The sequence below is a fragment of the Lates calcarifer genome, linkage group LG4 (genome assembly GCF_001640805.2).
Source record: "Lates calcarifer isolate ASB-BC8 linkage group LG4, TLL_Latcal_v3, whole genome shotgun sequence".
NCBI lineage: Eukaryota > Metazoa > Chordata > Actinopteri > Centropomidae > Lates > Lates calcarifer.
The window spans coordinates 1,962,165-1,986,478 of record NC_066836.1 but is presented as its reverse complement, the minus strand read 5'-3'; the positions used below and the strand labels follow the sequence as shown (position 1 = coordinate 1,986,478).

Below are 24,314 nucleotides of genomic sequence, written 5' to 3'. Positions count from 1 at the left end.
TACAGCAACAGCACCATTTATAATCCCAGGATTAGAGGGTGGAACCAGGAAATTTTGAGTTAAATGATTAATCTGTTATCAAGTTGCAGATAAATGTTGATATTGATTGACTGATCATTTCAGCTCTGGAATAGTCGAGAAAATGTAATGCAAAAGGCTAAAATTAATTTGTTCTGTCAGTGTGTCAATGCTCTTTTACAATGGAAATAAATCCAGTTAATTCACAGTTCAATTTGAGGAAAAGGAGGAAAAAAAAAGGATGAAACAAAGGCATCCAATCGAGTCTCCACCTGAGGCCTTTTCATCTTGACCTTTTCTCCTGTGTCACAGCAGGCTTTAAAGAAATGACTCCCATCAGCTCCCTATAGAGCTCGTACTGTATGGAGACCTCTGCTTCAAGGTAGTATAATGCTTTTTTCCCCTTCATGGTAAGAAGCCTTCGTACATTGTCACCTTAAAGGTCACTGTGCTATAACAGAGAACAGCTGCAAGATGAGTTTTCTCACATTTTCAACATTTATGTCCAGAAAAAAAGGTCAATGTGGCTCCCTGAAGACAAAACATGGATGTGCGTACTGTCTTTACGTTAACACATGTACTTTGTTAACATCCACTTTTGTGAGCATTAAGGACTCACCAATCTGTCAGCATCACAAAAAACTCTTTTACTTTGAACAGTACTCACTCTGTGTTGTGGTGGACGGTGTCGTAGCGGACGAACAGCGAGGTGTAGAAAGCTTCGGTCAGCAGCGAGTAGACGGCGATCATCACCAGCAGCACCGCCAACTTCAACACCGAGTTCAGCCGCAGAAACACGGCGCACGTCACCATCGCCAGGACCCCCGTAAACACAAAATACTGAGGGAGAAAAAAGCAAGCGATGGGTTTATCAGGTCATCAGGTCCATGGTTTACTTCAAAACTATAATAACTTTTGTGATCCCCTGACTAATAACATCACCATGAGCCTCAGCTGGAGTCAATTAGCAAATGTTAGCATGCAAACATGCTAAAAACCAAAACCAAAAAACTAAAAAAAGAAGATATATAAAAACAGAAACTGAACCAGCCGAGGCAGAGAAATCCTTACTTTTAGCCTCTAGTATGCAAACACTTCATTTCCTACAATGCAACTCTATAACTGTCTGTCTTTGCCTAGTAATCACCTGCATCTTTTAAATACTAAATCCTCAGTTTGCATCCCCGGCTTTCCTTATCCAAAACAGAGATAACTCCTGGTCCAGGAGTTTAATGTTTACAAGGATCTATTGGAAGAAATGGAATATAATCTATGAAAACATGTCTGTTATATGTTATGTGGTAATGCGGTACTATTTTATCACCTGACAGCCACCGTAGACTCTCTGTTGGCTGCAAACTGTGTGCTCACCACTAGATGTCACTAAATCCTACACACTGCTCCTTTAAACCACAGAAGACAGTACACAGCTGTTTCCAAAGGTGGAAAGTTGGTGGACTGCCCCTTTAAAAGATGTAAAACATTAAAATAATTACCCGACAACCCATTATACCAAAGGCCTCTGGTTTGGCAGAGACATTTTTTAGTTTGTGTCTAATAGTCTATTCTGGTTTTGTTCCCGCTAAAAAACACCATAACTCTTCTTTATGGATCTAAAAACAGCTCCTAAACACACAGACTTTAACCCTCAGGAGTAAATAAGTTTGTGATGTATACATGCAGCGAAATGTGACTCAGCCTGAGCTCGGAGCTATAAAAATGGTGCTCCCTTATTGAGTCCATCAATTAGCTGCATATTTTGTGGGCAAAATAACATAACGGATATTTTCCCCGCAACGTTCTGACGGCTCCATCAGTCGTCGTCGTCTGATGCGAGACCCCCCTCTGGGTGCGAGCAGATGTCGGAGATGTTTAATTCATCATTTTGCCGCTGTCTGAGAGGTGAAAAAAAAAGAAACACAACAGATGGACCTGACTGCAAAATTCAGACACCTCATTTAGTCGGTACCTCTGGGTAGAAGCAGATGTCTGGGATGGAGGCCGACTCGTTGTATGTCTGGTTCCTGAAGGTGCTGGACTTGTCGAAGTCACACCACAGCTGTGAGAGACCAAGAGGGATGGGGTGGGGGATTACTGTTGTACAGTATTAAACTGACACAGGATCAGTGTAAAAATACCCAGAATCCCCTTTTCATACATTTTTTCATCAAGCCTTTTTAATCCTCCAAGATGTTTGTGTCAGAAATTCACATCTGATTTATGAGTAAACAGGAACAGGATCCAGCTCTAGTTTCTGACCTCTTAAAGGAATAATCCACAACGCTTTCATATATACAGCTGATCTGATATAGGGCGTTGGTGTCCAGTTTATGAGGGAAGAACAGAACAATACACTGATCAGCCACAGCACAAATAACATTGATCAGTTTGTTACGGTACAATGTTCTGCTGGGAAAACTTGGGTCCTTCATAGACCCACAGGACTCAAAGAATCAGCTGCCGATGCCCTGGTGCCGGCAGGTCAGAGGTGTTTTGGCGGCATAAGGGGGACCTACACAATATTTGGCAGGTCCCATATATCCCGTAGTTTTGGGCTCTTTTATCTCTCTCTCCTCTTCTGTCTCTTTCTGCAGGTATTTCTGCCTCTGGAGCTGTAGAATCTGATCTGTGATCTCAAGCCTCCTGTTGCTCCAACGATCCTGCTCAACACCTTCTGTACTTAGAAATTTTTAGCACTACTTCTAGTATTATTGCTACTATTATTATTGATACCACTTTACATCTTTACATGGAATCTGCATTATGCCCCTTCCCCTCTCTTTTTCTCTTTCTAACCCAACCAATCGAGGCAGATGGCCGCCCACCCTGAGTCTGGTTCTGCTCGAGGTTTCTGCCTCTTAAAAGAAAGTTTTTCCTCTCCACTATCGCCTAGTGCTGCTCATGGTGGGAACTGTTGGGTCTCTCTTTGTAAATATAATAATATAAAGGGTACAGTCTAGACTTGCTCTATATGAAAAGCCCCCCTGAGGTAACTTCTGTTGTGATTCTGTGCTACATATATAAAAATGACTTGAATTGAATTTAACCGTGATCTCTATAATGATCTCTGGAGTCAAATCCAGTCAGATGCTTCTGGCTGGGTAAAGCTGTTAACATAAGTAACTCAAAATGTATATGGATAATTTAACAAATCCTTTATATGCTCCACACCAACAGCTAATTATCAGCTAGTTTCATGAGCTTTAGTCCAGTAATGACTTTTGAGCCGATGTCTTTCAGATGCCGGTGTTTCAGGTAAATTGGGGTTGATGAGGTCACGCTTTCAGACGAAAAAAAATAAAAAAATAAAAAGGCTTTCGAATTAATGAATCTCAAAGTAATGACATAGATTACTGTTCAACCCTGACTAACTAATCATGTAATCTTTCATTGTTTTGAAATTCAACCATGATGGAAAATTTAATGTAAAAATGCTTTACAACACACCACCTTCACATCCAGTAAACAACTTTTCATGGTCTGGTTTTAAGTTAATTCTCATGTGTCACAGATGTACATTCAATTTTTATACTATGCAAAGGATTAAATCTGAATGTTCTGCATTACAACATGACATTGGTCAACATTAAGTAAAAGACACTAATCCTAAAGGATCTGGTGATATTCTATATTGTTCTTACGGTCAATAAATTCCAGAAAAGGACAAAAACCAATGAAGAAGTGTAAGGGTAAATGTGGATTAATCCGCCATTGAAAATAGTCCCTAAAAATGCTACAGTGAGCAGCCATTGTAGGGAATTACTGACAACGAGAAAAATATAGACTAATGTTCTTTAACACAGTCAAGAAATCCTGGTCAAACTCTTTCTACCCTTTTCTATCTCAGCACAAGTTTTATATTACATCAAAAATAGGTTTGTTGAGTGTTGCTGTCCAGCAGATGAAAATATAACTGGCCAAAGTTGCCGGCTGAAAATCTGCCAAAGAAATAGTCTGTTGTGTGACGTATAAAATATGTTGACAGCTGAAAGGATAACTCTGGTATTCTGGAACAAAACAGGGAAAAACATCTTTGGAATCAGTGCATTATTGATCAAAAACAGTCATCAAAAAAAGTCTGGCGTAAAGTCTGGTTTAGACACTAAGGTTAAGAGAAATATGAGAAGAATAGGATGCAGTAATGTAACAAAACTCACTATATTGATCATGGCCGCCAGGAAGTTGATGAGGATCGAGACGAAGATGATGACGTTTCTCGCGGCATACGTCTCGTTGATCCAGCAGCAGGCTTTTCTCAGGACCAGAGGCAGACACTTGTAGTCCTCCGCCGTTGTAACGAGGACCAGGCAGGAATGGAGGACGATGAGGACGGAGAACTGGATCACCATGGTTACCATCCTGCAGACACATCATAAACAACACAATAGTAATAGTAGTAATTATACTAATCAGCTGTGGGCTGAGGCTTTGCATGCAACATTTAAGGACAAACAAATCAAAGCAACACAGAAAAGATTTTGATTTAACTTTAATGTCGCCATCTGTCCCAAGCAGAATTTTACAGAAGCTTTAAATCACAAAAGACTAATTTTATCTAATAATCATGAGATCTGTGCCTCATTTAACAAGAAAAAGATCCCTGAATTTCTAGATGAATACTCTTTAATCAAGAAGCAGTTTTCTCTTAATAAAATATGGATCTTATAATTATGATCTCCGATATTTTAAGTAAGTCCTTCTAAAAGATTGACTTGGTATCTGCAACAATAACATTCAAACAGCTTGTCATTCTGTCAGAATGTCTACTAGTAAGGATCTCAGGACTGCGACTGATAGCCCTCACCAAAGATGGTCATTCCACCAAAGATGGTCATGATCTTAATGATTCGTGTGATGGCAGGGTGGGGTCAATGACTGCCAGCACCACCTCCAAGAGGTTAAATACCTGGGACTCCCCAACCAGCCTCTAGAACTGAGGAACCATTTCAGAGGAGAGGTGAAATGTCTTCAAGAAACCTAAAGGAAGTCCAGTTGCCTTCAACTCCAGCACTTAAGACTTTCACACATGTAGTTTTCTTGTCTCGACACACCAGGTTAGCAGGTGGTGCCACACCCTATACTTGTTTTGGTTTAGTCACTCTGTTAGAGAGGCTAGTTAGGTCTTTTTGATACACCCCCCCATAGTCCTATCCCATATCTCCACCACATTGACAGACCGTCCTTTTATTACCTGGCAGAGGGAAGCAGGCTTTGGATGGTTGTGATGAAGATGAGCACGATGAAGGCGCACACCAGGTTGGACTTGAACACCTCGTCTCTCATCTGGGAGTACTGCACCGTGAAAAGGGAGAAGAAGAAGAAGAAGGAGGAGGAAGAGGAGGTGAGGGGCAGATGGAGAAACAAGTTTTCAGACAAACAGAGAGGACTGAACGCACTGAACTGCACCTCAAACACACCGATACACTGCCACAGATGCATGCGACGGGTCAAACACAAGCGTTAGAGAGAGACAGGAGCCGGTGGGTTAGCTGTGGGGTCCTGGGGAAGGTGCAAAGCTCACAAGCACAAAGCTAGCTGTTAACCGTTAGCCGAGTCAGGGACACAAACTGAGAGCGCTTCTCAAAACTGAGGTGGGAGAGGGCTTCTGAGGGGCTAACTGAAGCCTGAAGTGAACTGAAACAGAACTTTATTTTCTTTCAAACATTATATTGGGCCTCGCCACACTAAGGCTAACAGCTCAACTGCAGTAAAATGTCCAAACATTTATGCAACTTTACTTCAATTACCTCTATTTAAATCAAGTTTTTAGGTTCTGATACTTTCGGAAAACTTCCTATTGTTACTATTGCAGATTCAGATTTTAAATTCACACTTTTTTATAAACTCTGAGTTTTAGAGAATTTACTGTTTTCCTTAAACTGAAATAATACACAAACACAATCTTCAATACATCTACTTTCAATTTTTGTTGTCAACTTTCTTTTAATACTAATTTATATTTGTTTACTCCAGAAGAGCTCTAGAGCTACTTAGTTGTTTTTTTACCCCCCCCCAAAAAAAAAAAAAAAAAAACCTGGAAGAACCCGTCAGTCACTCTATTTTTTTTTTGTGTCTATTTTATATTTAAAAGTTTTGGCTATTATTAGAGCTGCTAAATCGGTTTTTATTGTTTTACAATCAATCAAAATAAAGATCTATTCTATTCAAATTTTACTTTAAGGTGCTCATTTATTTGTCAGGAAGCGTGCTGACCAGTAAATGAACCAGAATTCATCTCTAAGGAGGATTATGTGTCAGATATTCAACAAATTGCTCCATAGTTTGGGAAATGTGCTAATTTTCTTTCTTTCCAAGAGTTAAATGAGAAGATTTAAGCTAAAAAATTAACAGATAACATCTCATTTGTTGACAGCTACACAGAAAAGTATTTGTTTACTTTGTTTATATACTGTAACTACAAAGCTTACATCATATAAGAAGCTGTTTCCTCCTGCTCACAGTCTTCTTCCTGCACTAAGCTCATTTCCTCTCAGCTCCTGGTCAACAATCATATGACCGACAATGATCTTCTCACCTCACAAAATGTTGAACTATTCCTTTAAAAAAAACACACTTTAGTAAGTTTTACTCATAGTTTACCATTTTCCTTTTATAAAGTAAATCAAACTTGAATATTTCCTCCACCACTTCAGAAAAGTGAGTTTTTGTTTATTTATTTTCATGATTTCGTGGCTGTTTAATTGAACATAAAAGGAGGGGGAAGTGTCTGGTGCTTGAGAACTTGGGCATTAGCATTTCCTGAAAAAGCCTGGTGCTGATGTAAGACTCTAGACTGATGATTCACCGGTCTGGACCGACAGCCCAGACTCGTCTCAGCCTCTCAATCTCTTCACCCCCCTGTGACCCCCGCTGCCCCATCCTCGCTCTGTCTCTGTCTCAAAGGGTGCTGGGAAATTAGCAAGAGGATGCTTCACGTTTCGTCACAACTTTGGCAAAAAAATAAAGAAAAAACAAAAAAAGGAAGGAAAAAACCGAGGCCAACAGCAAATCACTGCACATTTACTGAAGATTAAGAAAAAACAAAATAAAAAGGTTGTTGGAAAAGTTTTGAAGATGGCAGTAGGATTCAAAGGGAAACACAAATGTGGAGGAGGAAACAGGCCAATATGGAGGTCAACTCAAAGGTCAAAGATGGGCTTTTATCCAAGGAACAAAAAAAAGAAAAAAAAAAAAGAAAAAAAGGGGAGGAATTGGGACAAAAAGCTACAGAAGTTCATTACATTCACCAAAAGAACATTCAGAGATATTCTGTTGTAATAATGACTTCCATATCTCATGATAATGACTTTACATCTCCATATTCTAACACTGTTATCGACTGTTTCATTGAAATTTGTTGCTATGGAAACAACATGTCTGTCCAGCTGTTGACAGTGAACACAATGGCTGTAAAAACCATGTACAGTGTTTATGACGACAACAATAGTGAGCAGAGCCGACGCCAAAATATAAGAAGCATCGTGTGGAAGTATGACGGGTTCCACACCATGGATCGCAAAGTCACAAATAAAGATAAGGTTGTTACTCTTGTTACTCTCCAACGACGATAAATCTTTGGTCTCATCTGCTAGCTTAAGTAGCACAAACGAGCAGAGCAGGAAGTTAAAGTAACAAAATTAATGATGTGTTGTGGTGTTTTGGGCACTTTGAAATTAATTTGAACGAAATGCGAAATATTTTGAATTTGTTCGATCTTGATTTTTGGAAAAAGTGATGGCCCTAATACATATTAATTTGGCTAAACAGCATATTTAGAGTTAGAAAATCGCAGCTAATTTGTAGTTAAGGTCCTAGTCTCAGCTTTTCTTTTGTATTCTATGTCTTACCTACCTCCTTTAGTGCTTGTTTTTCCCTGATTGTGGGAGCCCAGTCCAGCAGTAATTAACTCTATTGAGGTAAAGGTCTCATAATTCATGAGATGTGAAGTCATAATTACAGGATATCACTTTGAGAAAACATCTCAGAAATACTTTTTTTGAGTGGATGTAATGCACTCCTGTAAAAAGAAAAAGGAAAAAAAAAGTCGAACGAGTCAACTTTTTCCACAAGACTGTAAAAGGGCAAGAGGTCCATGGCATGGACGTTTGGTCATGAGTAAACTGAAGGGGGGGTCGGTTCTGAAATCTTGGCAAAACAAATCAGCATTGCCAAACATCAATGTTTCACCCAGCTGGCTGTTCTACGCTCGCTGAAGCAAAAAGTAAAAGCTAATTTTTCTTCCTCTATTTTCTTTTTATTTCAGAATAGCACATGAGTCAAGTTGATTTAATGTCTGAGAAAAATATTGGCAGAAACTAAAAATAAAATGAAAGGTGTTAATGTTGAGAGAGATTTGGGTCACTGTGTTTATTCATGCACATTAGTACAGAGTCTGACGAGTGCCACTGGAATAATGTTTATTTATATATAATGCTTATTTATATGCAGTATACCTTTTACGCTGCACTGTTACAACTGTTTTTACTGTGAAATACCTGTCTACACTGCACTATCTTGTACTTGTATTTGTGTATTTTTGTATTTCTACATTTTTATTGCTGTTGGTCTCTCTGTGAGCTAACAAACAAGTTTTATTGCATAAGTACAATTAAAATAAAGACCTTTCTTATATTACAAAGGTCCCGTTTTCAGACATTTCAACTGCATGTCATGGATAATTGGACCGACTCCATGAGATTTGCAGATGAAAAACGTGAAACACAGCGAAACAAAAGTGGATCTACTATAAAGTGATTAAGATCTGAATGCTGCAGATTAATGTGTTTGTCTTAATTTTAAAGAATTTTAAATGAAGTTGCAAAATCATAAAATGACATAAAAAACATAAAAAGAACTTTGAAGAACATGAAGTAGACTGTTTTTAAAATTACAGTTACTAAATGAGAAAACTAATGTTAAAGCAAGAGAAATGACCTGCAAAATGGAAAATAATAGGCAGACAGTAAATAGAAAACATAAAATGTCAAAGCTTTTAAAAAACAATTCTTAATTTCAATGTAAATTATGGTTTAATTAACTCTATCTAACTATAATTATTCTGGTGGCACACTTCAGACTCCATACGCTGAAAACATCAGATGAAGGAAGGAGGACGGAGCTAAAAGAAAACCCTGGAGCAGTATATGTATATTACATTGCATTAACTTCATCCTCAGTTACACCATTAAGGTTTGTTTGTTGCAGTGACTCATGTAAATGCAAAATAAAATTAAAAAACACCATGTTTTTCTTGTGTCTCCAATGCCTTTAGCTTACTCATGATAGGAAAAAAAAAATGTTGGTCATTGTTTTGCTTCTGAAAATCTCCATCTAGGAATAGATATGAGGAGGGAGAGAGAAAGAAAAAAAACAGTTATCTGTCTAAAACCCCAGCTACCTTCTCTTCCAGGCTGGAGTCTTTAAACATCAGTGAGAAAGGCTTGATATGCTCTCTTCTCAACTTATCGCCACTCCGTAAGTCGATGGCGCTCTCTATTCGCTTGTTAATTTCCTCAGGACCAGAGTGGACATGCAAAGCTTGTGCGAGATGGTTTGGAAGCAGATTTATCGAATTTCTCGTTAGGGCAGCCAGAGTCTATAGGGGGAAAGCACATGCACATAGAATGAACCTGCTTGTCCCCCTTTTTTTGTTTCATTCAAGTTACAAATGAAAAAGAAAGAACAGACACAGTTATGTTCATTACATACACAAAAAGAAAAGAGAAAAAATTAAAGGAAAAGGAAGAGAAGGGAAGATCAAAATGCAACGTTCGCTATCAGACAGAGCAAGTCATGCACTCATTCACTCGCAGCGACATGTTCACTTTGCACTGATGTTAGTGGTGACAAAAGCTTGTAATTATGCACACATTATAACAAGGCTGTAATTTATGTCCACGACTGTGATTGGAAGGAGGAAGGACTGGGAATGAAAACACAATAAACAGATGAAAATGTAAAATTATAAAGCATGTGAAGGACAAAAAACACACGTTAGGACAAATGTACAAAATAAAAAAAAATCATGAAACATTTTCATCGACTGAGTCCTTGGAAAAAAAATGAATTTAACCTCCGAAACGTTTTAACACTCCTGAAATACAACTCAATCTATCAATACATTAATATGCAATATTAGAGGGAACTAAAGGACACAAGGTTCTTCGGTTTAGAAGCATCTCCTCAGGTTTTAATTTGCCACTTAACTTTAATTACAGTTTTGCGAAGGCTTTTAAGTTGAAAATATTTCTATAACAATCAGCTTAAAGAACCAGGCAAAGCTTTAGGAATACTGTGTGAGTGTAAGGAGATCAGGTAGGTAGTAGGGTGTTAGAGATGGTAGGAGAGGCGGTGTTGTAGGAAGAGATAAGTCAGAGATTCCACCATCATTTTAGCTACAAATCGTGTGGTTTGGTGCAATAAACGAAGATCCTTCATCTTGGATTTGGGAGTAAATCCACTGAAAAGCAACTTTCACAATCCAAGAAATGGCCAAATTCACAGTATCGGTTCACAGTGGACACTTCTGGTCAAATATTGTGTTGTGTCTGTCTTGAACTAAGCTCCTGTTCGTCCTGGTAGAGATGTCACATTCACAGAAGAGAAGCACTTAAGGTAAAAGTGATAAAGGTCATACGTGAGAATCTGAGTCATTTTCTCAGAGCCGCTGACATTAGCTCTCCAACATTAGCTGTGAGTTACAGCAGCCGTGCAGCAACTTTGGACAAATTACCCCGCGGAGTGTCTGAGCCCTCCGGAGCTCGGCGGCTATTAAAGTGATTATAAGAGCGACGTGTGATGATGAAGACTCGTGAGAAATTCAAGACGTCTCTCCTCTCCGGCTCTGGCCAATCAAAAGTCTTACCTCATCTTGCTTAACCCCAACTCGTTAACAGGTGAAATCCATCATACCGAGGTCATTAAAGGTTCATTTTCAGACTCTAAAAGAACTGATGTCGTCAACAAAATCTTTATTATTTTTCTTTTTCCTTTTTTCTACCTCTCAGGGTCGTTCTGACCATCACCTGTCGTCATTACGGGCAGACTGAAGTCTAATCAGAGCTACCTGGAGATGATAATGACTGCAATTTCAAGGTTTATCAGTCAGTGACTCACAAATCACACAAAACTGCAGCATTTATCAACGTAAGCAGAAATATTTTCATATATTCAGAGAGGTTTGACATTCAGCCGGTGGTCATAGCACTCATTTAGTCCCCCCGGTAGTACACAATATTTGCTTTGAACCAAGCTATTCCATTAACTTTCATGATATCCAACCAAATAAGCAACACTACTAACTACAAACTCCAGGTCATGGTAGTCTTGAAGTGCTAGAACTGAAGGCAACTGGACTTGTTTTAGGTTTCACCTCTCGTCCAAAAGGTTTGATCAGTTCTAAAGGCTGGTTGGGGAGTCCCGTGTATTAATCTATTCAAACCACAAGGGACACAGCAGTGTGACATATTGAAAACTGGAGAGCCTCAGAAAAGTTGGACTGGAAAAAGTATTTTCATCAGTCATGACGTCGGACTTAACAAGCGGATACTGAGCTCAACAGTGAAGACATTAGAACATGACCAAACCTGACCAAATTTGTACTGTTCTTAGAATACTTCACTGTATTCTCCACGAGCGTGAGCAGAGATGATACTGAAATAAACTGATAATAAGGTTGACATGTCACCTCCATGAATTCACCCTAGAATGCATACATTTGAAGTATTCGATGCCCTCATGATTCCACAAAATGCCGTCCAATTGTCTTCATTATAATGAAGCTCATGTATTTTCTGTGGCCGCTCCAGATATGTTAATCATTTGACACGAAGGCCACACATTTTCATTCATATGCAACAGAGATTCAGTCGAGTTCAAGTTCAACTTCAGTTCAGCTCCCTCTCCCTTATCTTCACTGTGTGTTTAGAGCAAAAAATGGCCAATTTACATTCAGTTAATAATCTTTTTCTGACAGAAACAGAAACAGTATTGAAGTATTTTGTAGACTGACAGAACTTTTCCTGAGTCTTTATTTTTTATTTTGTTCACAAAATAAAACAAATTTATCTGCAAATCATTCTAATCTACCTCCAAGTATGGTTGTTCTTTTTTACCAGATAAAAGAGCCAGTGCTTCAAGCAACTCGTGTTATTTTACATCATTATATTAGTCTTCAGTGCTAGTCTGAAAAAGTCTCAGGCCCCTGCAGTTATCTACTGTCAGTTTTTTTCACAAAATGTAGAAAATCACCTCACCCTTACTGTTGCCTTTTTACTCTTCACCTTCACATATACAGCACAGAGAATCTCCCTGATGTCAGGTACATCAAAAGGCATTTTGGGAAAAGTACGTAGGAAGTCACTGACTTCTGACAGAATAAAAAAATAACTAGAATACTTTGAACATCACAGATTGATAATGTATCAGTGTCTTCTCAGTGTCATAAAAGCAACTGGAAAAATTTCCTTGTGAAGCTTTAAAGAAGTACTTTTATATTTTGCACCTTAAGAACTATAAGTAGTTTCAGTTACTGCAGTGGATGTCACATATATATTATATATGTCCAGAGATAGATTGGAGCTACATGACTCTTTGATTACTGCATTTTATTTTTAAAGATGGTTTTTTTAGAGCTACTCTGAGCACTATACTCAGTCCTCTGTAATTCAGCCATGTGATTCCATGACTTCGATTTTGGTCTCGTTGTAGAATGTTGGGATCGTTGTGTTAGTAAAACATCTTTGAGATGGAGCACTGTATCTCTGATGAAAATATTTTCCCCACTGCTACCAAATGTATACAGCGGAAACACTGTAGACATAAAGTTGGCTCACTCATGAAATCCTGTTGCACCACAGACTGTTTCTTCTGTTGGAGTGCTGCCACTGTCAGCCCGTTTTAACAGTAAGTCAGAAGTCACCTGACACTGGAGCTGAGAGAATCACTCTGCCCTGATTCGCTCTGTACCGTAAGATAAATGCTGTTCTCTGTCTCCACTGCAAAAAATAAATCAGTATTAATTAAATGCTATTTATTTCCATGTTATTTTTTGGCAAAGCTGCAGGAAGCCACTGCACAGGGGCTAAAGACACAGGGGTTGCCGGCCCCCACGTTAGTGTTACATCATCAGTTGAAAATCGATTTTTTACATTTATGATTCGATTCAGAATCATCCACGTTCGCATCACAATGCATCTAAGAATAGATTTTTTTCTCCCACCCCCAGTTCACAGCAAAGAGGGTGCAACTCTATATCAGCGAGGTGGATCTAACACTTTGCAGACCACTTTAAAACCTCCATGAGATACCTGCCCTGAGCCATCCACTCCTGGCACCAGGGCTCAGAGGAGGATGCCGCCAGTGTTATGAGCCATGATTGCTTTTGACGTGCACGTCCCTAAAGATACAGCCTAAAGGCCACATGCTTCCATCTCTGACATTTCTCTTCTTTATATTGGATGGTGCAATGCTGCCCTGGAGCAGTGGTCGGTTGTATGGGGGGTATGGGGTTACATGTATGATACATATTAATAACAGAACACATTCGTCTGTTGGAAATGCCAACATATGATGCCAGGAAAAGGGCAAGTGTAGGGGCGACGGTAAGATCAGAGAGTGAAAACATACAGCGATATCAGAGGGTTTTGATCAGCTGGATGTCTCACATGTCTGGTAGGGTGACAGATTAACCAGAAAGCAGAATGCACTGCACCATGACTTGTTTGGAACTGGTGCTCTTCAAAGGGTAGGAAGCAGCTGGTTATGTAAACCACAAACATGCTTCAGGGCAAAAGAAAGATATGGACAAACACTGAAGTACAAAGTGAAAGATGTTGACAACTACCAGACAGTTCGAAATCAAACTTGGTATTTACATTAAAGGATATATTCCAAAAGTAGGCTCGATCCCCTGACTTCATGTAACACCTGCAACAGTTCAACATGGATACAACTAAAACAGGTGAATGAGTTCTTGATTGTTTGGTTAAATGACTCAAAGAACTCATTGTGTTTCATTTGTAGGTTCTGATTCGTTCAGTGTTCATTGTTCAGGAGGGTTTCACAGAATACCCTGTAATGTGACACCAGTTGGGTCTAAGTTGTGTAAAAAAAATAAAAAAAAAAACATATTTTGTTGTTGCATCAGCAAGATGTATGACTAACACAGAACACCAAGCACTAGGGATGTAAGGGATTCTGAAACCGAGACTGACACTGCAAAACATATGTCCACACGGTCTACAATACAGGAAGAATCGGGGATTGGGGATTGGGAACTGAACTTCCTGGGCCTGATTCCTGCAGGTTAGTTGCTTTAAGGCTGCTACTGGGCACTGTAACTTAGTATGTAGTTTGTAGCTTCAAAATAATTTAATCCAAACTTTAAACTGAGCCAAAATGAGCAGCAATGAAACAACTGTGGCAATTTGATGACAAAACACACAAAAAAAATGCTTTTAGTGTGACGTGATCCGAGAACAGGAGCTGACCTGGAGCTGATGGCAGAGAGAGTATGTTCGTCTTTACTTAAATGTTAATTGGTGTTGTAGACTTTGATACGGTAAGTCTTTAATGCGAACAGGCAAATGGAGGCAGAGTGAATTAGGGCGAGTGCGGAGCATCCAGAGCGAGTTGAATGAATTCTCTTCAGTAGAAACTACAAGAGCAAAAAGTCTCACAAACCTGGCACCAACACCAAAACCAAACCAGGGATGTGAAAATGAACCTGTTTCTTTTTTGGCCTGGATTTCACGGTTTAGAGACAGAGTAAAGTGGGTCTTCTGAGGAAACACACAACCTCCTTTGAGGTGAAAGCGCTGTGACAGTGCTGTGCATCATGGGAGCCAGCAGGCACACAGTGAAGCATGAAAGAGGTAAAGACAGAGCCACTCAGCCGGTACAGAGATCCTGCACAGAGCTGGGAGTCTGATTTCAGGGCTAGAGCTCTGACGACCAATCTTCTGGGTTTGATAATGACGATCAGTCCTGGACGGACGAGGGATTCAGTAATCACAGCGACGGACAGGATATGACGTCATTTATTTAATGGTTGTCAGTAACAGGATAATGGAAGACCTGCTCACTGCTGTTTCATTGATCCACCTGTACAGAGGATGACTCATCTGTCGTCACTCTTTATTGCACGTCTGCAGCCAGCTGGTTACAGTTAATGGAAGTTCCTATTGTCCATGTTGTTATGTAAACTGTGTTACTACAGTAAGTCTCCTGTGGCGTCACTGTATCAGCTGAGTAAAGAGACTCACATTCAGATTATTGTTCACATGAACCATCACCAACTTCAGTTTAAAATTACAGTAAATCATTGATTATTTTGAGTATACTTGTTTAAAATTGATCAGCAACTGTTTTCATTGATGTTCAGATATAAAGAGAAAATGTCAAACATTTATTCTCTCTTGGAGTTTCTGAACATGCCATCGACTTAGTCCTATAAAAGCATGCATGCATCTCCTCTCTACTGTGAAAATGCCCATAAGAAAAACACTGACTCGTAACGTCCTAACATCTCCTGACTCCTCTTAGACCTTCATGTTCTGAGCTGGTACGGCTCAGGGTCCCTGTGATCATCTACGATCCTTCTGTAGATCATAAGATGTGGATAAATAGGCTAAAAGTGGAAAATGCAGCAGTGATGGTCGATGTGTCTCCTTGTTATACTGGTCTGTTTCTACTTATTACTCTGCACATGATGTTTTTCACAGTTTAATATCAAACTTTGTTTAATCGACTGTAGTGAACAGAATAACTACAAGTTTTCACACACTCCCACATAATGGAACAAAACTACAATAAACGCCTGTCATTTTCTACTTTTTCCTAACGCCTCTTCTTCTGTTATTTCCTCTCTGTCTAACACACACACACACACACGGCCTAATATTCCTCAATCCAGTGATGCTGAAAACTGAATCAGACCAACAGGAAAGGGAGGACGGAGGACCCGGAGGACAGAAAACCACCAGCCATGCGACAACATAAAAGACACTTCAAAAACTCCTCCAAGAAGCCTTTGATATGCAAAGAGCGGCTCTTTGAAATGACTGTCCTGACAGCCTTTCATTGTGCCAGAAACAAAGAAAGTGGCACTTTTCAGAAATAACATTCCTCAGAATCCAAAATGCACGGTTTCATCAAATGCTATAAGCTCCTGACAGGCTCGCTGGGGAAGAAGAAGGAGCCGCACACGTCCTCGTATATTCACAGGAGGTAATGCAGAGTTCACTGTTTGCTCGTGGCTGCAGGAAATGAGACGAAAACACCGGGCGTCTGAACATTTCTCACAAACTGAGAGTGAAGACAAATCTCACAGTACACAGGGAAGTTATCGATTCATCGTCTTATATTGTAACCACAGTCTAAAGATGTAAAGATACTGTGATTAGTGCTGAAAGGTTAGTTTAATTGAACAATATAACCTGCTTAAAATTTGGCAACTGAGTCATAGTTTTTAAATGGATTTCTCTAAAATTGAGATCTGCTGCGTTTCTGTTTCATATTGTTGTAAATCAAATATTTGCCACATGGGAAATGCCTCTTTGGCCCCTGGGAACTTGTCCATTTGTCAATATTAATAAAACCATATAATAGATAAAAATTGATTATTCTGTTGTCTGTGTAGGTTCCTTGAAGACGTCTAACCAAAATGGTTCCTCAGTTCTAGAGGCTGATCGGAGAGTCCCCTTTATTGGGGTTGTCACCTTGGAGGTGGTTCTGAGAGTTGTCGACCAGAACACCAAAGGTCAAATACCTGGGACTCCCCACTTTGTAATGTAGTGAATACACATTACTGAATGTATTTAGTTATCTGTGAGTTACAGCTGATCTGTTTGTGCTTGATAAACCAGTTTTTCGGTTCTTCATTATATTGCAGAGTTGCAGTAAACCCCTGTTTTCTGACCTCAGAGTCCATCAGACCCTCAAGATCAAACATTAAACATTGAAAGGCTTAACCAGGATTTCCTCGCTCCTCTGGGTCCTGCTCTCATGAGTCATATCTAAATTACTATCTTCATCCAGGGCTTTGAAACAACCTGCCAATGAATCTACTATGAAATATGAAGCTAAATGATCTATTTCCCTCCTGCAAGAGTTCAGACACGGTTCTGATTAGACCTGATGAAGCAAAAACAGCCTGGAGGAGCAGCAGCAGGTTGTAACAAGTCGCCGGGCCAGGTGGTTCTGGTGGAGGAACACTAAGTCCCGGCCAGGCAGTGTTGTGTTTTCTGGTGCTGGGTGTCCTCCAGCAGAGCAGGACGCAACAGCTCGTCCCCTCAAACCCATCTGGGAATGGAAATGTGGCCTGAATATTCAGCTTTACCCCCTCCCCAACCCCTCCAGCCTGAGCTATTATGTGGAATGACATGTCTGTGAGTGTGGGCGACAACAGATACCTCGATGTCTGTGAATGACTTGTGGCTGTGTGGGCTCAGGACCAACATTTTTCTGGAATGACGCCCAGGAAAGTGAATAAATAAAGCTGAACCCCTGAGCCTGATCTGCTTCATGTTCAACTGCACACCCTGAACTTTGTCAGCTCATCATCCACTTTAAGACAATTCTGAAATCAACCTGCTGTCACCTGAATAAATCAAGAATTAAAGGACTTCTGTCTTGCCCATGTGTTTATCTTCCACTGTATAGCTGCTTCAACTCTCAAATCTTTTAAATCAGGACTTAGGGCTTTTTCGTCTGCCATGGGTAACACGATAGAAAGAATAATGCAGAATTCATAATAAGTTGTGCGCTTGGTTTACCAAATCTAAACAGTGAGCAACTAAAGTTTCTGATCCTTCAGGTTTAGTTGATCAGATCATCTTCACAGATGAACACCACTGTTCTGATGTTTGAAGTAAGAAGCTAATGTTAGGCTATAAACCAACTACACCACGGTCACATGACGTCAACGTCTCCACCACTAAGCTTCCAACTGGTCATTTCATTTAGCTCTGAGCTCTTCTACAAAAGCCTTTCTTCTTAGAAAGTTAGTGAGAGTTTGAAAGAGCGTGAGTAGAAACACAACGAGGCTGTAAAGGTGGACTGGTGAGTAGATGGGTTTTCATGTTAACGTCCCCGACAACCTCTGTAGTCTCATTTAGACACTCGTTAGCAACCGCCTTTTTTAAGACACGTAAAAGCTTCAAACATCAGGAGTGGGGGATTTACTGACCCATTTTATGTCGGAGAATCAAACCAGAAACACACTGACTCTGGGACGGGGGAATGTGCCTTGAATTTCCTTGAATTTTTGGGTTGAACAGCTCAATCCCACACCTTCTACACTAATGCTTCAAATAAAAAAAGACTAAAAACACAAAAGATAATTAAATAATTTTAGACAAAACCCCCAAAATGTCAATATGATGTCTCTGGGGAATGATTTGTTGTTATGGGCGGACGTGAACACAGACAAATGAAGAAGGGAAAAATGCGGAGGATGTTTTAAATGGGCCACACACAACCAGGAGCTTCGTCATCCGCACAAACAGGCACACACAATCTCTCCGCTGAAAGCCGTCCACTCATTCCCAGAAAAACAAATATATAGGTAAATAAAAAATACAAAAAACAACCAACAAACAGGCGAGAAGATCCCGTGCACTGAAAAAAACATCCATCTTAACAAACCACTTCATCCGACAGCGAGGCTTAAAGTCTTATTTTTAATGAAGTCGACATATCTAAAAAAGATTGTTCTGCTTGTTTTAATTTGGTTGAACAGTTTGACAGTTAAAATATCTTGGTAGAAGTGTAATTTTAGCAAATTTCCTCCTTGAAATGCAGCTTGTTAACCTGGCTTTTAAAAATAACAGTTTAATCCTCAGTTGCAGAACAAGTTTGTTGTTAAGATGGACGTTCTTTCAGTGAGATAAAGTGCAGAACATGACTTGAACCACGAGCATCGGCGGGACTTACGTTCTGCTTCCCCACGATGTTGTCGAAGGGAAGCTCAGGGCTCCAGGACGCCTCGTTGAAGGTGGCGCTGCTGGCCCGGCGGTCGGCCGAGCTTGCCGCCTCCTTCATGATGTCCTCCGGCAGGGTGAGCAGACTCTCCTCCGGCTGCTTGATGAGGTACGTCTCGATGTTGTGGCGGCGGAGGAAGTCGTTGCGGTCCTTCCCGTGGCCCTCCTCCACCTCGTAGTCGCCGTTCAAACAGTCCAGTGCAGCTTTGGAGATGTGGATCCGCCTGGAATAGGACAGAAATAGTCGAGCCACATTTATTTTTCAGTTTAGAAAGAAAAAAAAACCTACATTAAAATATGTATGTCTTTGCTGGGCGAAGGCAGTTAGCTAAGGCCAGCTTCATTCACCTTAGCTGGGCAGCACAGAAAAGGACAAAGGAAGAAGATATAGGAAACAGTCTATAAAATGTTAGCTAGGTTAGCTAGCTGATGTTAGCACTTTGTTTTTCTTTTAATCGTTTCAAACAGTTTTGTCACTTTTTTTGTTTTGTCGTTTCACTGTTTTTGAAATATTTTTTACTGTAAAGTTTTGGAAAAGCAAGATGACAAATTTAGTTGTTATTTGACTGAAAACACATTTTTTAGTGTTATAAGAAACTTGTCAGACTAAAACAACAGCAGATATTGTGAAGTAATAATGTAGAGGATCAGCATGTTGATTTCAATGTTTCCGATAAATATTCCCATCAGCTGCTGATGTTTTCATCTAAATTTCTAGTTGTTTTGTGTACGAGAGCTGATGCAGCTCAGCTGGTAAACGACCGGGTTTGTTTGCAAATTATGAGAAGAAATAAAAATATACAAATTGTCTCTTGTAGCAAAAAACACTTTTTGCCTCAGAGCCCCACCAAGAAAAACAAAATAACTATCTGTGCACAATTTAGCGAGATAATTTCTTCAGAATAAATGTTTGGGCGATGTGCAGATGGGAAATTTCCTTTGGAAATACAGGAATAAATTTGTGTTGGTTAGGGCAGTTGAGCACATGGTAATGGGATGTTTTGCTGTCATCACTTTAAAGTATTTTTCTGTCAAATTATCTCCGTTTTTTTTTTTTTTTTCACTCCGATGATCCCGTTTGGCCTAGAGAGACAGGGTGCGATTTGTTTTTAACTGCTGCTTTTAAACCTCCTGCCAGCATCTGTTGTTGAGCCACACTGCAGCCCTGACCTGTGCTCTTTATTGACCTCAGCTGCATAACACAGATGGATGAAGCTGCAGTTTCTCTACTGCAGAAGACGTCTGATGGTTTCATCTCATCAGAACGTAGTGGACCTGACACTGTGCAGGATTTACTGACCTGCCGTGCTTTATATCTGTGAACTCTGTGGGAGGATTTGGTTTGAAAATGTTTGCAGTGACTTAAAACCTCCTACCAGAGAACAGATGGGTAATGAATTAAAGGAGACGAATGAAACTCACACAAGTATGTTTTTTAATGACTGTAGCTGCTGCTTGCAGCCATAAGTTGGAAGGAAGCTCCACACAAAAACTCACAGAGGAGCTTTTATCCAAATCTTGGCTCTTTAAAACTGTTTTCCAGTTAAAGAGATGTGATAAGACATCAGCACCACATTTAAATCTGTGTAATAACCCATGAAATGGGGTCTAAATATCTTTTTGATATGAGATACCAAAAAAAGAGATATTTTAATGTGGATTTTCATCACGCTGTAGCATAATTTATCAAAGTTTTATTATTCATTTCTCTCCTTTTTTCTTAGTTTCCATTTCTTGTTTGTTTGTTTCTGTTTCTTTCATTAAAGCTTCACTAATCAGGACTTTTCAGATGAATGACTCAAATCCCTTTTAAGATGTCATTTGTAGACGTCATTGCAGCTCTGTGGAGCTTTTTAGCTTCTTTCAGCTCCTGCTTTTATAAGCTCAGCCCAGCTAAAGCGAATAAAGGCCTTAGCTAGCTATCTTTGCTCAGCTAACATGAAAATAGATGGCCATATCTAGCTACTTTCGCTATTTTTAGGCAGCACAGAAAAGCACTGACAAAACCAAAATACGAAGATGTGGGCTCATAGCAAGAAACACCCTGTAAAAACCATGGCTTATATCAGGGGCACCTGCTGCAGCAGGTGCTAACGTTAGCTAGGTCAGCTAGCTAACGTTTGCACACGCTACTGTCAGACTTTGTTTTTCTTTATTCATGAACTGAAACAATTTTCTCTTTCTCATCACAAGTGGTAGAATGACACTGAATAGTTTTTTGGACTCTGGCAAAATTGGACCCAGAAACAGTATTTTCTTTGGTCATGATATCACGATTTAACAATCATGACATCATTTCCTGTTACCCCTTAAAATATACCACATTTCACTAATCAAAATTAAGAAAAATAAGGGAGCAGGTGCGTCTCATTTATTCACCCTGGGATCCCTCCAGACTCCAGCTTGTTGGCGATGTCCACGTCCCAGGACCAGACGTCGAACTGCCACTTCCTGAGTCCCAACACACCGCACAGCACCGAGCCAGAGTGGATCCCGATTCGCATGTCGATGTCGTGTTTCGTACGTGATCTCACATATCTGGAAGAAACACAGTGACAATATAAAACACACAAAACCACTGGTATGGTCCTTTAAATTTAATACTGATGTTTCCAAATTGATAATAATGAACATATAAATATGTATATTTCAGTATAATTTAAGCAGTTTATACATTCAGCTTTGTGCTCTTGAGTGAAAAGGCAGATGTTCTGTCTAAAATATTCCAAGGGTAACTCTGGGTCAATGTGTACACAGTGTCTGTATGCATTAATTCAGCAAATTAATATACATGAAATTGACCTTTCAGCGAAACCGAACACAGATAATGCTGACAGACAAATGTGTTGTTCATAAATCCGCCAAGAAACGAACACAATACATTTCACACATATCAGCCAGCCCAGAAAAGAGGAGGGGAAAAAGCGGACTTTTCACACTCCTTAATAAATTTGTTTCTCATTTCATACTTTATTATCCCTGAGCACAATAAAAAGCAGGACAAACTGAGGCTGGTAAAAGTCTGTGAAGAGCAGAGGGGGGGGGCAGTCATGCCCATTCCTGCCCCCCGGTCTCATTTCATGGTTCATAACGGCGGTGATGAATGCAAGGTGAAAGGCATCCTGGGAGTTCGTGACAGGTGCTTAAAGTCAGTGGACTGCTTGAGCAACACCTGGGGGCTGGAAATTAACTCAAAGTAACCGCAGCTAGTCACAATGAGGATGATGTTGATGTGATACTTTATTGACTCTCCAGGGAAGGTTTTCACCTCCTGTAGAGGTCAGAGGTCACAGACAAAGCAGTTTAAAGGAGGAACTCCCATGTATTTGGATGTAAATGATTCATAGAGATGGATAGCATAAGTGTCTGACAACAGTATGACAGGATTCCTACAGAGACAGAACTTTTTATTAAAGAGGAAGATCCTTTAGTTTAACCAGAAACATTGCTGAAACTGATGTTTCTGGCTAAAGGATCAGTTGCAAAGATTTTTGTCCCCATCAATCATTTACACCCAAAAACATGGGAAAAACATGGGAAAATAAGGCCAAGGTTCATTATTTTCCCCGGTCCGCCTGCCCCCTTTAACTGATATAAAATAAGACGATTCTTGCGATGTCGTCTTCTGCTCACAGGAGAGACGATGCTAAAAGTGTCGCAGCACAAAGTGGTCGACTGTACTCAGCTCACCATATTGACATAATAGTATACAGCACAAATCTCACAGCTTATCCATCACTAATCCCTCTTTTTTCCTCTAAACATCAGTCCTCCTCTCCTCCCTCGCTGTCACGCTGCAAGTGATGCGACGGGGCCAAAATGTTACAGCGACTAAGAAGATAATCGAAGTGAAAAATGCCTCTGGCTTTTAAAAAGCACAAACTCCAGGGTCTGTGAGCCTTTTTTCTTTAACAAGTATCTGCACAGCGTGTTGTAAGTAAGTGACTGGAGACTTTCTTTCTGCTGCATACCCCCTCCTTCTTCTTCCATGATCTGAAGATTACACAGTCGGTAATGTGTCAGGATTCATGAGCTTACCAGATCTGTTAAACCCTGTTGTGTAATTTCAAAAAGATGACGATCAATTACTAAAAATATTTGCTCTCCTGCCTCAGCGATGCAGGGATGTGTGATATGGTTGAACCCTGTAATTGCATGCATTATTTGTTACTGATACTCTGCAGAAATACAGCCGGAGGCACGTTCTTGCAAATGCAAATATTGCAGAGGGGGAAGCTTCTTTCAGATCACAGCCCCTTGCTTTACCAAGCACACCATGTGAAACAAGATAAAAGAAGAAAAAGAAACAGATAACAGCTCTGTCGTCCAAAACCTCGGGGTAAAAGACTTTTTTTTGAAAAAGCCAATTCCTTTATCGTCACAGAGAAACAGCACAGGTGTCCTGCTTCTCTAATTCAACATATTTACAGGACAAAATGCAATTGGCTGCAAAAACTGAAGGCAGACGATACCTGATGGTTTTGATCATGCTGAGGCCCATCTCAACACAGCAGTGGGCGTGGTCCTGCCTGGGCTCAGGTAGACCAGACACACAGTAGTAACAGTCTCCCAGGATCTTTATTCGTAGACAGTGGTGCTCCTGCAACAGAACAGGTCACACAGCAAACATTAACATACATGAGCATACAATAAATTCATTAAATTCACCTCATGACAGAAGAATACAACAGATGATATATACCATATGTGATCTAAAACAGAAAACACCAGAGCGAAAGCAGTGAAAACAATTTCCATATCTGGTCGTTTCTGCATGAACACGTCGGCTGTGAAATCCTGACTGACCGAGCGTGACAGCCTGAAATGCTTTTCAATCTAATATCAGACAAACATGCAAGTCTTACAGAGCGAATGGTGAATCAGTTATTCACTCTGTTGTTTTGAAGAATATATTTATTCGTCTCCTGGCGTCTTTATTTAGCTCTCATGGGGCTCTGGCAGCCCTGAGAGGCTGTCACAGAGAGGAAGGCCTCCAAAAAAACACATCCAGTCAGATCTGGGTTTGTTTCAAAAGACTTGTTTTAATCTGATCTGAAGATGGAATCAAAAGTTGGTGGACAGAAATCTGTAACTTTTAGCATCTATAAATCAAATTAACCACACTTTGTTTTCATAATCTTGTGTAGGGTTTGGAAGGTTTGGAAGAGCATCAAGACTTTAACAGAAGCCATATATAAACCACGCCTTCAGCATAACACTACTCATTAAAGATCCCATTAAAGTAGAGGCTTGAATGCACATTAAACACATTAAAACAAGACACTGACAACTGATTGGGTCGTTTCTGTACTCGCA

The 24,314-nt window shown here is 40.0% G+C and overlaps 1 protein-coding gene across 2 annotated transcripts in view; it reads right to left on the bottom strand.

Moving 5' to 3' along the window:
• Positions 1-24,314, bottom strand: part of adcy8 (adenylate cyclase 8 (brain)) — a 78,607-nt gene that overhangs the window by 17,044 nt on the left and 37,249 nt on the right. Inside the window, exons 5-12 of one of the 2 annotated variants that reach the window (XM_018674927.2) lie at positions 23,471-23,598; positions 21,378-21,536; positions 18,952-19,222; positions 9,416-9,613; positions 5,210-5,310; positions 4,176-4,377; positions 1,988-2,077; positions 686-858 (exon numbers count right to left, since the gene is read on the bottom strand). In XM_018674927.2, coding sequence (XP_018530443.1) covers positions 686-858; positions 1,988-2,077; positions 4,176-4,377; positions 5,210-5,310; positions 9,416-9,613; positions 18,952-19,222; positions 21,378-21,536; positions 23,471-23,598 — 1,322 coding nt within the window. The remainder of the gene's footprint in view (positions 1-685; positions 859-1,987; positions 2,078-4,175; positions 4,378-5,209; positions 5,311-9,415; positions 9,614-18,951; positions 19,223-21,377; positions 21,537-23,470; positions 23,599-24,314) is intronic. The other variant, XM_018674926.2, reaches the window with a different exon arrangement.